The sequence below is a fragment of the Macrotis lagotis genome, chromosome 1, assembly GCF_037893015.1.
Source record: "Macrotis lagotis isolate mMagLag1 chromosome 1, bilby.v1.9.chrom.fasta, whole genome shotgun sequence".
NCBI lineage: Eukaryota > Metazoa > Chordata > Mammalia > Peramelemorphia > Peramelidae > Macrotis > Macrotis lagotis.
Window position 1 is genome coordinate 131,098,496 of NC_133658.1, and position 16,036 is coordinate 131,114,531.

Below are 16,036 nucleotides of genomic sequence, written 5' to 3' on the forward strand. Positions count from 1 at the left end.
CAAATTCCTCTTCAAGGAATAATAATATATGATGTAATAGTAAGTATATGTAATTAATAATAACATATGATATGTGCTAAGTAATGAGGATAAAAAGGAAAATGCATTAAGTGCAAAACTGAAGTCAAGAAATCTATGGGAAAAATCATTAGAATGGCTGACAGGGAAGGACTGTAAGACAAAGAATGAAGCATAGCACTTAGTTAATGAAGAAAAGGACTTCTATAGGTGAAGAAAAAGGATGAGAGGAATAGTGTTTCTAGCATGAGGGATAGTTGAAGATAGAGGAAGAGGACAGTGTAGCTGAAAGTATAGAAGCAATGAAATGCTATGAATGAGACCTGGAAAGAATTTGGAACCTTAATATGGATATGGATGGCCTTCAATGTTGGGTTAAGAAAACATTTAAGAATATTGAACTTTAGCATAGAACCTTTAAGGAAAATTAGGGACTGGGGTGAAAATTCTGGAGTAATTTCAATATCTGAAGCCATAAAATTAGATAACAATAGCAGCCTTGTCTTTTCCACCCAGGAGAAGTCTCTGCTTCCAATTGCCAAGATCCTAGTCTAGGCCATTCTTTTTTTTTTTTTTGGGGGGGGGTCCATCAATGCTTATTTCACTCTCAGTATGACTCACTCTTTGGATTTTCCCACCTCTTCAATTGCTACTTCTCACACTCAAACCCCCTTTTCAGCTTCCATTTATGTGTTGTCTTCCTCAATTAGAAGGCAAGTTTCTTGAGGGTAGGGATTATTGTGTTTATTTACATTTGTGCCTTGGTCCTTAATTGGCAAGAAGCAAGCGTTTTTTCAATGTCATATATGTCTTTAAAATGTGTTTTAAAATTTCATAAACTACTTTTCATGGATTATTTCATCTTGATTTTCCCAATTTTATGAAATATTTGTGCCTTGGTCCTTAATTGGAAAGAAGCAAGCATTTTTTCAATGTCATATATGTCTTTAAAATGTTTTAAAATTTCATAAACTACTTTTCATGGATTATTTCATCTTGATTTTCCCAATTTTATGAAATATTAGCTATATTTAACACATCCAAAAATGGGGTCTTAAGATAGGAAACAAAACTTGGCCATGATCAGAGAAAGAGGAGGGATTTGAAGTCAGATCTTCTTGATTCCAAGTCTAGCTGATAACACGAAGATGGCTACGGGCAAAATTCATGTTATTAAAAAAAAAAGCAGTTAAAAAAAGAAGAGCCAGACAAAGGAAAAAGAATAGTTAAAAATGGTAGATAATAAATTATACAAGTCCAGGAGAAAAGAAAAGGAAGGGGGAGATGAACAATGTCAAATACTCCAAATATGTCAAGAGGATGAGAAAGAAAATCAATGGATTTGGCAATGTGTATTGGGAGTCAATGAGGAGGCAATGAGCATAAGTTACTCTTTCTAGAAGGTTGGCAATGAAAGGAAGCCGATAGAATAGGCTGAGGTATTAGCAAAAGCAAGAACTGTTTTGTTTTGCATCCTTTGCTCCCAAAGGCAAAGGACACAGAGAGAAAATTTGGGAAGTAAACTATCTAAAAAGAGTGTATGAGAATTAGATTTGGATTTCTGGACCAGTTTAAAATACAGGAACGATGGACAGGAACTGATCTCACAAATAATTTTATCTTTTGCCTGGTGCTGTACAAATCTAACTAAAAAGGTTTTCCTATAAAAAGGACTCTGGAGAGAGAGCAAAAAATGCTTAGATCTATCTATTAAGCTGGATTTCATAAAGAGGAGCTACTGGGGGTGGAGCCAAGATGACAGCATGAAGGCAGGAATTCCTGGAAACTTGTTTCCCTCCAAAACTCCAAAAGCCGTCAAATTTATGACCCTAGCCAAAATTTAAAGGGTAAAACCCACAGTAAGATGACTGAGTCCAATTCAAGAGCACTTAGAAGTTCCGCAGAAAAGATCTGTTTCACCGGGACCAAGGGTTGGAAAAAGCCACTGTACAGCACAGCCAGGCAGAGTGCCTAGGTCCCTGGGGATGCCTGGGTCCATGGCAGAGGGGGCAGTTTCCAGACCTCTTGGCCCAGAGATCACCGGGAATAGCTTGAAGGGCGGGGGGTGGGGTGGGGTGGGGGTGGTGAGAGAACTCTGCAGCACCAGAGCGAGAGCCAGCCTCAGAGCAGCCCTGCAGTGAGAACCTGCAGCAGGAATCGGGGAAAACAGCCTGCACCTCCAGAGAGCAGTCCACAGGTAAGCAGGTCAGGGAAGACTACAGAGGTCTCTCTGCTCTCTCTGGGGCAGGACAGCTATTTGCCCACACCCAAATCCCGGTTGCAGTTTGGGCTCCCATACCACCATAGCCAAGAAGGGACTCTCCTCACAGCTCAAAGGCAGAGGGCCTGTGGTCTTCCACATACCAAAGCACAGCCAGGAGAGCAGTCAGAGCCTCATAAGACTTTGGAGGAATTAAGGTCCCTGTGGGTTGTCCCAAAACCCCCGAAAGCCTTAAGTGCAGTAGATCAGTCATAGGCTGAGGAAATGAGCAAAAAGAAAAAGAATCTGATCATAGAAAATTACTTTGGTCCCATGGAAGATTCAGAAGATGATAAAATTGAAGTTTCTGTACCCAAAACCTCCAAGAGAAATAGAAAATGGGCTCAGGCTATGGATGAGCTCAAAAAAGACTTTGAAAGCAATTGAGGGAGGTAACGGAAAAATTGGAAGGAGAAATGAGAGCGATGCAAATAAATCATGAAAATCAAATCAGTAGCTTTGTGAAAGAAATACAAAAAAATACTAAAGAAAATATGTTAAAAACCAGTTTAGGCCAAATGGAAAAAGCAACATAAAAGGCAAATGAGGAGAAGCCTTAAAAAGCAGAATTGGCTGGTTAGAAAAGGAGATTAAAAAAAGGTCTCTGAAGAAAATAACTCCTTCAAATGCAGAGTGGAACTAAAGGAAGCCAATGATTTGTGAGAAATCAGAAAGAAATAAAACTATTCTTAAAACAAAATTAGAAGAAAATGTGTGAAATACCTCACAGGAAAAACAACTGACCTCAAAAACAGGAAAAATAATTAAATTTTTTTTTGGTTTACCTGAAAGTCATGACCAGGAAAAGAGCCTAGACTTCATTTTTCAAGAAATAATACAGCAAAACTGCCCTGAGATTCTAGAAGCAGAGGGTAAAATAGAAATTGAGGGAATTCACTGGTTACTTCTTGAAAGAGAAAACACAAGAAAAACTTCAAGGAATATTATAGCCAAATTCCAAACTCCCAAGTCAAAGAGAAAATACTAAAAGCTGCCAGAAACAAACAATTCAACTACTGTGGCTCTATAGTCAGGATTACACAGGATCTGGCAGAATCTACATTAAGGGCTCATAGGGCTTGGGATATGATATTCTGGAAGGCAAAAGACCTTGGTTTACAACTGAGAATCAACTACTCAGCAAAACTGAACATCCTCTTTCAGGGGAAAAGATGGACTTTCAATGAAACAGGGGTCTTTCAAACTTTCCTATTCAAACAACCAGAGCTGAACAAAAAGTTTGATCTCCAAGTACACAACTCAGGTGAACCATAGAAAGGGGTAGATGAGAAGGATTAATTACGAGGAATTTAATGATGCTGAACTGTTTGTATTCTTGCATGGGAAGAAGATACTGATAACTCATATGAACTTTCTCATTTATAAGTGCAGATTGAAGGAGCATATATAGACAAGGCACAGAAAGGAGCTATAGTATAATATAGTAAAAAGATGGAGTTAATGGGTAATAAAGAAAAGTACTGGGAGGAAGAGAAAGGAGAGGAAGAAGGGGTTAAGATATTTCACATAAGAATCAAGAAAGCTTTTTCAATGGAGTGGAAAGGGGGGAAGGCAACAGGGAATGAATGAGTCTTCATTCTCATCGAAAAGGCTCAGAGAGGAAATAACATACACACTTAATAGGGTGTAGAAATCTATCTTACCTTAGAGAAAAATGAGAAGAAAGGGATGGGATAAGGGGGAATGGGGGAGGGAAGGGGAGGGGAAATAGATGATAGAAGGGAGGGAAGATCATGGGAGAGGGTTCTCAGATATACAAACTTTTTAACAGGGACAGGGTGAAAGGAGAAAGAGAATAGAATAAGTGAAAGTGGGAAGGAATAGAGTGGAGGGAAATATAGTTAGTAATAGCAACTTTGGAAAATATATTGAAGCAACTTCTTTGGTGGAATTATGATAACGAAGGCAACTCATCCCAGAGACTGAGCCATTGGAATCTGAACAGACTGAAGTACATTTTTTTCCTCTCTCACTATTCTTGAGGTTTCTCATCTTTTTTTTTGGGGGGGGGGCTCATGTTTACGCTCACAACAAGATTATTGTAATAATATAAAATAAACCAAAAAAGATAAAGAGATGGGGAACTATGTCCTCTTCTGTACTTTCATTCTGTGCATTAAAAATTTTTTTTGATTCTTCTTGTTGGTCCCTTCCAACTCTAAAATTCCATGATGCAGATAGATGAGCAAAGTCAAAGGAACTAGAATTGATGAGATCAAAGTTATCAGTAAAGCAGCTAGCTTTGGCAAGAAAAAGGACTACCTCTTCCTGGGGGACTGGAAGCAGTTATTTTTTTCTGAAGCAAACAGAAAGTCCAGGAGGAGGATCAGAAAAGAATACAGACAAAAACAAAGTTTTAAAAATCTCATATAGAAGTTATTATGTATGTAAAAAATATTTTTAAGAGTGTTACTATGATATTTTGGCAAATATGAGACTCTTCTGTTTTTTGATGTCCTTGATTTATGTCTGCCTAGCAGTGAGACTGCTAGTTCAAAAAGTATGGACATGGTATTGTTGCTTGGTATAATTCAAAATCACTTTTCAGAATGATTGAACAATTTACAATTCTATCAAGAGTGGACCACTGTTAAGCCCATTTAAATTCTGTTGTGGTGGCATAGCAGACAAGAGTGCTGGGCCTGGAGAAGGAAGACTCATCTTCCTAGGTTCAAATCTGGTCTCTGACTACTTACTGCATAACTCTGGGTAAGCCAGTTAACCCTGTTTGCCTCAGTTTCTTCATCTATAAAATCAACTAGAGAAGAAAAATGGCAAACCACTCCAGTGTCTTTGCTAAGGAAAAACTCAAATGGGGGTCACAAAGATTCAAATGCTATTGAATACAACTGAACAACAACAAAAGCTATTAGTCATCAAAAAAAAAATAAGGCATGATAGTTTAGGTTCTTAATTGTTGGCTAGTAAGCCGTATTCTTAGGTGACAACTCAAAGCACATTGCTTTCAATAATGTTTCTCAAAAAAAAAAATTACAATTTTTTTACTGCAAGATGAACTGCAAAGATTTTGAAAACTTTTTGCAAAGTAAAGGTTGTCTTCATAAATGTGAAAGAGTGTATATTATCATATAGCACAGTAAAGAAAGCATCCCTCTGGAACACCTGCCTTTTATACTTACTAGCTGTGTGATCCTGGTAGTCACTGAATTTGCACTTTTGTTTTCTCATTTGTGAGTCAGAGGCAGCTATACTTGTAGTGACTAATTCACAAGGCTTTTGTCAGTACCTATATAAAATGTCAGGTGTTATTCCAAATATCTATCCATATCCATCTAAATCTATAATCTAAAGAATGGAGGGAAAAGTATTTGTTTAATACTTATTTTTCATCTCCTTTCCTAAATTTAGCCACAAAGAATAGATGAGCTTCTTAAATTTTATATGGTATAAAAAGAACATACAAAAATGGTACAACTTTTCTGGGGGAATTCAAATTGGGCTGCTGAGTTTTTCTTACTTTTGTGGTGTCAAAAGAAGCAAATCCCATTAATTTCATCATTTCAATTTCTTCTTCTGTTTTGCCTTCCAAGTCTTCTTCTACGAAAATAAACAAATAATTTTTAAACTTTTTTTTAGGACAGGTAAAGAAAAATATAAGGCATCAACAGACTGATGTTTATTCTACCAGTTCATAACAAAGCCCAGCACTAAAATAAAAAAATTAAAAAACCTCAACAAGCTTCTCTCCATTTAAGAAAGACATACAAATAAGATTTCCACAAGTCTTGTCATATTTGAAAGACTGTTGTTAAAGAGAAATTTTTTGTAGCTTGAAGACAAAACTAGAATCAATGGCAGGAAGTTACTGAGGAGTAAATTTTTGGGTTCCAAATAAAGGAATATTAAATAATTAGAAAAGTCCAACAACTATATGGACTGAATTCCCTTATTAAGTAGTGAGCTCTACATTTCCAAAAGCATTTAAACAGAGGTTGTCTGGGATACTACATAGGGGATTGTTGCATAAGGTGAAGGCTCGATGGATCACCTCTAAGGTTCTAACTCTAGCATCCCATAAGTTCATGACTATAAATCAGGAACCAGGAAACATTTACATACCATGTTCCTTTTCTTGGATCAAAGGGCTAGAAAAGCATTGCCCCATACTACAATACAGAACTTTAAAATAACTCAATCCAAAAGGAATCTGCCTTGTTTTAATGATACTTCCTTGAAAGGAAATTCTTTAGATTCCTTTTAGAGTATAATAATTTTAGGTCATTAAGTGATTTTTAGCTAGAGTTCACAGAATCACATAAGAAAGCCTTCTAAAATTTCTAAAACATTACTGACAAATCTATTTGAAACTGCTATGTATCTTTATAAGGAATGATATAAAATTAGAGCAATATTTAAAAAGCAACAGGCACAAATTAAGATTAGTTTTTTCAAAAACCACTTAAAACATACTATTTTAAATGAATTTATCTCAATAAAGTTCTAAGTTAGATTTCAATAACATTACCAGTAATTTGACGTTCTTTGCTTTTTGTTTCTTTAGTTTCTTTCTTCTCATCATCCCTCCTTTCTTTTAGCCGGGAAGGGGAAGGAGAGGAAGATCGATGCCTTCTTGGGGATCTGGTATTAGATAAATATAAACTCTAGAAACAAATACATACTGCAGTAATAAAATCAACATGAGTCTGAGGACTAAAATGTCTGAAAAAGAAGGATGTAGGGAAACAAATAATAGTTGTCCCATTACCTATTCAAAGGATACAGGTATATTTTACCTATATTTTACACAAATTAAATAGAGTTGACTCATTTCTTATTGCTATTAGTTTCACTTCATTACTAATGTATATAAAGGGGTAGGTTTTAGGGTGATAAAGTTTAGGTAAGATGAGAGTCTATGGAGCTTGTCCATCAATATTTCCATCTGGATTAAGTGATAGATAGACAAACTGGACCCAGAATTGAATGGGAAGAGGGTGGGCTAAATTACCTTCTGGAAACCGCAAAACTCATTCATAAATCCTGAGCTTCACATGAAAACAAAGACCCATCTTTTAAATACTAATTGTTGATACTTCTTTACAGCATAAGATATATGATACAATTATTTCCTCAAAGAATTAAGTTTAAAAGATACCATGAAGAGGGCAATGAAAAAGTGGATATGTATAGATTTCAACATATAATCAAACAGGAACTCCAAAACCAATAAAAGCTGGCATCATGAAATTGTATGAAAGGAAGAGAAGATGGGCTGATCACATGAGATAAATAGGTGCTATACTACTACCCCCATCCTGAACGGGGTACAGTGAGCAAAATAATTTCCATAACAACAACAACATAAAGACAAATAACTTTGAAAGACATAGGAACTCTGATCAATACAATGACCAATCACAATTCCAGAAGACTCATAATGAAACATGCTCCCACATGTTGATAGAGAGATGATGGACTCAGAGCACAGACTGAGACATTAAAAAAAATAGGTAGACCCTCACTGTGATTTTATGGGAGACACAAGATGGAGAGACATTACTTAGTTTTTGATCTGCATCACTATAGGCAACTACTGAATTGTGAGATCACAGATCCATTTAAGTATTAAAAAGGGAGTCACTGTCTCATGAACTCAGTCTAATAGGAGAAAATACAAAAAATGCCAATAACTAGAATATAAAATATTATCAGTGACAATAATGAATCACCTGAAGTGGTCACATTATTCAAATTCACATTGCATTTTCTATTGGCCTGGAACCAAAGAACATTTTGTCTAATTACAATTTCAATGAATGAAAATTCAGATACATTGGACCACTTTACAGGATTCATTATTCACACTAATTGGGATCTAGTTGTATATAAAAGAATAAAAAAGGCACAAAGTTATAAGAGATCTAAGAAGGGAAAAACATGGTTAGTAAATGAACATGACACCTGCATGAATAAGTTGGGTAAAAAAGAAAAAACTATTAATTCATTGTATAATTAATATCACTGAGAGTAGAGAGCATCTTATTCTTTTAGGAACTTACATTCTGGAAAGCATACCTAAATAAAGTGAGAATAAGTCTTACTGACACTTCTCAAGAAATTCCAAAACTCCTAAGACTACAAAAAGCAGTCAACTTAATAATACTGCTTCAATGCCCCTTTGGCTCCTTACCTGGACCTCCTCCTATGTGGAGAACGAGACCGACTCCTCCTCCTGTCTCTCTCTCGGGATCGGGACCTTTCTCGTCGCCTTCTCTCTCTCTCTCTGGATGTAGAACGTGATCGCCTCCGTTCTAGAAGAATAGAATTTTAAAAAAAATAAGGAATATAAAGGACTTATGCACCATCTAATCCTAACCTATCATTTTACTAAGAAAGAAAATGAGCTATTGAAACAAAGTCACACAGTAGATGGTACAGGGGACAGAGCACAAAACTTGGAATCATCATGCTAGATGCTTGATATTTGCTAGCTGTGTGATTTTGGACAAGTTTTGTAACCCCATTACTCCCCCCCCCACACACACACAAAGTCGCATAACTAGACAGTGGCAAAAATTTCCACAGCCTGGGTTTTCTGATGACCAATTTCATTCTATTATATCATGCTGCCTTCCTCTGTTAACAGTCAAAACTATGTCTTACTTCACCGTGACTCCATCCAGTTCCTGGATCATTCCCCTTCCTTTTTAAGTAGTTCAGCACCTGGCTCACATAATCAGTCTCTAATCTCTTGCCTTCATAGTTGAGGTATTCATTCACATTGCTACCTTCCTAACACCTGCACTTCCCAAGTCATACCATTTATTACCATGTTCTGCATGTTCCTGCCACCTTAGCCACAAAGGTTCATACTCTTGATTTCATTCTTACCCATAATGCTGACATTCCTGATCTGAAACTATGAGATTAAGTTTCATAGGCCATACCCTCCTGTCCTTCCATCTCTCCTCATGTCTCATTTTTATTCCTCCTAAACTATTTATACTTTCCTGATCTTGCCACTATATTGCTTTCCAGTTTTGGGTTTTTTTTTTAGATTTTTCAAGGCAATGGGGTTAAGTGGCTTGACCAAGGCCACACAGCTAGGTAATTAAGTGTCTGAGGCTGGATTTGAACTCAGGTACTCCTGACTCCAAGGCCAGTGCTCTATGTACTGCGCTTCCTAGCTGCCCCTGCTTTCCAGTTTTTACAATCTCATTTCTGCTCTGAAACCACTTTCCTATCTTCAAAAGTTTGACTTTGGGGTGGCTAGGTGGTGAAGTGAATAAAGCACCGGCCCTGGAGTCAGGGGTACCTGAGTTCAAATCCGATCTCAGACACTTGATAATTACCTAGCTGGTGTGGCCTTGGGCAAGCCACTTAACCCCACTGCCTTGCAAATAAATAAATAAATAGATAGATAGATACATACATAAAAGTTTGACTTCAACTAGTGTCTTCTTTCCTTAAATCTTTCTTCAAATCTGTTGTCATAGCCCTGTCCCTCACCACTCATTCCTTTCCAAATATGAACCTATTTTATCTCTACCACCTACCTTTTCCAATCCTAAATGTTGAGAAACAATGCTATTTAGGTTTGCTACAAATTTATATTATATAACCTGAGTCTTTGCTACTATACCACAATTTCTACTCATATCAGACTAATTAACTTTTTAATCATTCCCCTTTGCATCTACTCCAAACCTTTTTTTTCTAGCCAGATATACTATTCTCTCTTCCCAGAAGAAGACCTCAAGCCTTCTGTTGTAACCTCCATTTTATACCATCTTCCCTTACCTCACAAAACATCATCTCCCTCAAGGAATTTTCCATTTCATTCTCATTCTCTCTAAAATCTCATCATATTTCACTTTACATAGTGGCTTTCCCTACCACCTATACACATCTCCTATGTCCATTAAATCCTATGACCAGATCTCCTATGAACTTAAAAAAAAATCACTCTGCAGAACCAAGAAAATGGACAAAATAACAATAACATAATCAGAAACATTGACAAAGGAACTAAAAACTGGATTGGGCAAAATAAGAATGATGAGAATAAAAGAAGACAATTTCCTCTGCTTCTCTGCAGAGATGAAGAAACTTGGGTATTGTATACAACATATAACGTTAGATTTTTCCAATGTGTTTTGCCATACAATTTCCAATAGTTTTGTCATAGTTTTTTTTCCTCTTATTTTTTGTCACATGGAACAGGTCTCTAGGAAGGTAAGGGAGAAGCTGAAGGGAGAGGTACATTGGGAAATTTGGTGATCTAAGAACAAAAGTCATCAATTTAATAAAGTTTCATGAGTTCAATTATCATTACCCCTATGCAGATAACTTTCAATTTACGTAATCTATCCTCATCTTTCTCTGGAGCATAATCAATTGTCTAATGGCCATCTCTATTGACATGCCTCATTCAACAGAGAACTAACTCATTATCTTTCCCCGCCAAAAACCCAACCATCCCTCCTCCTCTTCCTAACTTCCCATGTGCAAGGATACCATCATCCTTCTAATCAAGATCACAATCTAGAGCTATTCTTGAGAAGTAATATAGTAAAATGGATAGAGTGCTGGATAAGAAGCCCTGGGGTTGAACCCTGTCTTAGATACTTACTATCTATGTGACTCTGGAGTGTCACTTAACCTCTCTAAGTTTCTTCATTTGTAAAATGACTTCTAAGGTCTCTTACAGTTCTAGTTCTAAGATCTTTCCCTCCCCTCACCACCCATATCCAATCAGTTGCCAAATCTTATAAATTCTTTCTCTATAACATATTTTGTACATACCTTTCTATCCAGAAGTCATAACTCTAGTTCAGATACTTTGGTCTTACTAATCTCCAATTCTCCAATTCACACAGCTGTTAAATTTACAATCCTAAAGTACTAGTTTGATCATGTCATTCTCCTACTCAAGAAACTTCAATGACTCTCCACTGCTCCTATAATTAAAAACTCCTCTGGCATTTAAAATTACTTCCCAATCTGCCTTCAACCTAACTTTGAAGATTGATTTCGTGATTCTTCCTCATGGATTCCAAGTTCCATCCAATTAACACACTTGTGCTTTTGCAAAGATTGGCCACACGCACATGAAGTCTTCTCCCTCCTCACTTCCACCTTTTGGAATCCTAACTCCCTTCGGGACTCTGTTCAAGTAACTACTTCCAATATCAGACCTTTCTTAACCCCAGTTCTTAATGGTTTCCAGCACCATCCTCCCCAATTCCCCAATTTCTGTGTATATAATAGTTCCTGCCCTTAATAATAGAATATAAGCACCTTGATAGTAGTGACTGTTTCATTTTTCTTGTTGAATTAGACTGAATTCTTCCTTTTTATTTAATTCCTGGGAACAGTCAGTTCTGAAATCACTGTTTAGAGCATAGGGAGCTTTGGTCTCTTCTCCAACTGAATACCTGATTATCTTCAAATAACGCATGGTATCAAGGGCTAGCATTGTATGTTTTTTCCTTCTCCCTCAAAATTTTACCATCTTTTCAAAGTCCATTTCCCCATTATCTTTCCATGATTTTTTTCATCTAAACACCTACAGCACTTACTCTATCACTCATTTGAACTTAAGCAAAAACTTTTATTATTAATTAGCTCTTTATTTATTTATAATCTCTTTAAACTCCAAGAACCTGGGCAGAGATCAAGCTTTATTCAACATGATAAACAATGATTGAGTACTTATTGTACAGAACATTGTGATAGGCACTAGAGGTGAAACACAGTTGCCCATATTGATCTTATAATCCAGTAGGGAAAAGACAAAAATATTTTAATACACCATACTTCGAGATAAATGCATTGACATTTATATCTCTTTATGTGGGGTCCAAAAAAAGTCAGACAGTCTTTATGAAGAAGAAGCATCTTAATCAGATTTGAAAGAAAAATTAGGAATTTGACCTATGAAATTGTGTCCACAATATTGGACTTGGGAGTCAGGAAGCCCAGAGTTCAAATTCAACCTAACTTCTAGTTGTCTCATCTTAAGGAAGTCACTTGGTCTTAGTTTCTTTCTCTATGAAAATAAAAATAACACCAACTATGCAAGGATGTTGTGAGAATTAAATGATATAATAAATATAAAACACTTTTTAACTTAAAGTATTATAAGTGTTTGTTATAAATGTTAATAGTAAAAAAGAATTCAAATGAGATAATAAGTGTAAAACTTTTTAACTTATGTATGTTTGCTATTACAAGTATTAATGAGAAAAAGGATAAATAAAACAAGGAGGTAGTAAAGTGAGGAATATGTGGGGGGAAATGAAGTAAGTTTGTCAGGAACACAGAGTAGATATAGGGTAGAAGTATGAAAAAAAGTAGGAAAGGTGGGGTGGTGTCACAGTCCATGGTCTTCAATGCCAGGAAAAGGCATCTGAATTTCATTAGGAAGGCTATGGGGACTGGGAGGAAAAGGGAGGAGGCAAGGTGACACTGAAACACTGAGCAAAGGGGTATTCAAACTTTTAATCTATAGTTCAGGTCCTCATCATTTTTTTTAAAGGTTTTTGCAAGGAAAATAAGATCAAGTGGCTTGCTCAAGGTCACACAGCTAGGTAATCATTCAGTGTCTGAGGCCGGATTTGAACTCAGGTACTCCTGACTCCAGGGCCGGTGCTCTATCCACTGTGTCACCTAGCTGGCCCTCATCATCATTTTTCATCTGGGAGTGCGCCTTCTTCCGCACCATTCATCATATAGCTGCCAATTTGATATTCTAGAAACACAGATGGAACCCTGTCACTGAACTACTCAGAAATCTTCAGCAGCAACCTAGAATAAAATACCAGCTTTCAATCTGGCTCTTACAGTCCCCTACATCTGATTCCCAACTTTCCAAATTAATTTTAAAATTATTTCCCTTCCCGAAACCTCTATTCTATTTGAAATGGTCAGTTAGCTGTTCCCCATACAAACCATTTCCTCTCCTACATCTTTAGCTTTACTTAAATGGTTCCTTATATCTGGAATGCACTCCCTCATATATACCTCAAGTTTCTGTAGTTTCCTTCAAAACAAAGTTCAGGTGTCATCTCTTGATCCTCCACTTCATTGTGTGCTTTGTCTCCTGAAAGTATGCCCTTAGTAGAATAAAAGGCTATGTACTTATCTATTTTTGCCTTTGTATCTCCATCTAGCACAATATCCTGTATATATTAGGTACTTAATAAATATTTACTGAATTAGGCTGTGGAATTGCCCATTGAATATATAGTCCTCTCTGCATCTTTTATATGGGGAAGGAAGAAATGTACTGGTCTTTCTGGGTTCCAGTTTCCTCTCTCTCTGGCCTCAGTTGTGTCTTCTATAAAGAAAAAAAAAATCAAGACTTATACTTATATCAGGACCACAATTCAGTTCTGAAAATACTCTTCAGAGTACACGCCAATCACTGTAAAGATTTCAAAACTAAGTCCACTATGATCAAAAACTGTGAAACTCAAATTTTAATTCAGACCCCTTTAATGAAGATTGATTAACTGACTTTGTAAACACTAAAATACTATAAACTTATCAACAATAAAAACTGATTAGGGAGAAAAAGGGTTTATTATTGATTATGCTATAGGCAGAAAAAGCTCTGGTGTGAGAGTCAAGAGATCTATTTTTGAAATTCACTTTTGAGGTAGCTAGGTGGCACAGTGGATAGAGAACCGGCCCTGGAGTCAGGAGTACCTGAGTTCAAATCCGGTCTCAGACACTTAAAGATTACCTAGCTGTGTGGCCTTAGGCAAGCCACTTAACCCCATCGCCTTGCAAAAACCTTAAAAAAAAAAAAAAAAAGAAATTCACTTTGTCAGCTGAGTGGAGAATGAAATGGGGTGAGAGAGATTTGAAGCAGGGAGACCAATTAGGAAATTATTGCAATAAGCTAGAAGTGCACTGAAGGGTAGAGCAGTATCAGTGAATCTCAGAGAGGAGAAAGTATCTGGAAGTTGGTCATTAGCATCAAATTCAGAAGATAAGTCAAGAAAAAAACCTGACTGAGAAAAGACTATCAAATCTGCCAATTAAGAGATCCCTAGTAACTGTAGAAAGCAGCTTCAGTTAAGAGTCAGAAGCCATATTTGGAGAATTTAAGAAGTGAAAAGATGGAACTTTCATGGAATAGTCTCAGCTATAAATCCGATGGGAAAAACTATGAGAAGCAAAGAGGAAAAAGGAATATAATGGAACAGTGACTGGAAAGGAATAAAAGGATTGACTTGCAACTGTGTCAAGTCCCAGTTATGAGTGGATAACATTCAATTGTGAATAACAGACTTCAGGCTGTGCCTCAAACAAGAAATTCCAATTGTGGGCTCTGGGCATCTTCTCTGGCTGGCACCCCCAGGTCTCTCTCTACATCTCCACCTCCTGGCTTTGCTGCCTTCCCATCTTACAGGAAGCCTTTTCCAATCCTCTTCTTAATTCTAGGGCCTTCCCACTGTTAATTATTTTCTATTTGTCAGTATATATTCCCTACTTATCTGAATATAACGTATATACAGAAGAAACACGTATATAAGACACACACAGAGACATACACAACACAGACACACACACCCCCATAGTTATTTCCTACGTATCTGAATATAGCATATATACAGAATAAACATGAATGTAATATATAATATAATATGATAAAATAAAAGGCAGACACAGACACACATCCATGCCCACCCCCCGACAGCCCCCGTTTGCCGCCCTCGGTTGCGGCTGGCCGGCGCTCGGCCCAGCGCCCGCCGCAGGAGGCCAGGCTTGCCCCAAGCGCCCTCCCTGTCACCAAGTCCCGCGCCTCGGCCATGCCTAGGCTCCCTCTCTAGCGTACGTAAACAACGACCGCCTACTCCAGGCCTCGGGGCGCCGGCTTTAGGGGACCCAGGCTCCGGCCCGGCTTTCCCCGCGGGAGACACTCAGACCCCACCGTCAAAAGGAAGAAAGGAGGGTCGGCGTCTGGGCCCGCCCTCGAGCTCACCCACCCCTCCGAGGGGAACGGCTCCTACTCCGACCCATGAGCCGCCCCGGGAGAGCCGCCGCCACCTCAGGAGAAAGAGAAAACACGACTCCAAGCACTTCCGCCAGGGCCGAGCCGGAGCCCGGAAGTCACGCTTCGGGACGTTCAACTTCCGATTTCGAGGGCTGCTTCCGGTTCAGCCAATCACTTCCGGTTCGGCCGTTCTCTTGCCGATGGAGCTCCGCGCTTCTGCTAGTCCTCGTCTTCTGAGGAGCGGGAGCAAGTGAACTGCCCGGAGGCGCCTCTCCGCGTCAGGCCGGTCGGAACTTGGCCGAGAGACTGGAATGATTCGCGCTTTCCTTCTCCAGCCCATTGTATGGATGAAGAAGGTGCGGAGCTGAGGCCACCGGACTCTGGGCGGCCCCAGCCCGCTGTGTCAGCTGCAGGAGGGGAGATTACCTAGCTGTGTGACTTTGGGCAAGTTACTTAACATCATTGCCTTGTAAAAACCTTAAACAAAAAGAAACTATGAGAGCCAATGACATTGATGAAGGAAAAATATTGGGGTGGGAGTTTAAACTGCTGTGTTGGGCACCAATGCAACAACCATTCACCGAGCGCTTTCCATATCTTGACACACATCTCATTTCCTCTTCACAACAACTCTTTGAGGTCGATGCTACTAATAACATCCCTACATTACAGTCGAAGAAACTGAAGGAGACAGATGAAGTAGCTTGCCCAGGGTCACACAGCTTGCTGAAGCTGGATTTGAACTTAGGTCTTCCTGACTCCAGGGCTAA

At 38.2% G+C, this 16,036-nt stretch overlaps 1 protein-coding gene across 1 annotated transcript in view; it reads right to left on the minus strand.

Annotated features, from left to right (window-relative positions):
* Positions 1 to 15,384, minus strand: part of SNRNP27 (small nuclear ribonucleoprotein U4/U6.U5 subunit 27) — a 34,879-nt gene extending 19,495 nt beyond the window's left edge. Inside the window, exons 1-4 of the mRNA XM_074208426.1 lie at positions 15,259 to 15,384; positions 8,451 to 8,571; positions 6,786 to 6,898; positions 5,778 to 5,857 (exon numbers count right to left, since the gene is read on the minus strand). Of these exons, the coding sequence (XP_074064527.1) occupies positions 5,778 to 5,857; positions 6,786 to 6,898; positions 8,451 to 8,571; positions 15,259 to 15,292 (348 nt within the window). The 5' untranslated portion in view covers positions 15,293 to 15,384. The remainder of the gene's footprint in view (positions 1 to 5,777; positions 5,858 to 6,785; positions 6,899 to 8,450; positions 8,572 to 15,258) is intronic.
* Between the last annotated feature and the right edge of the window lie 652 nt (positions 15,385 to 16,036).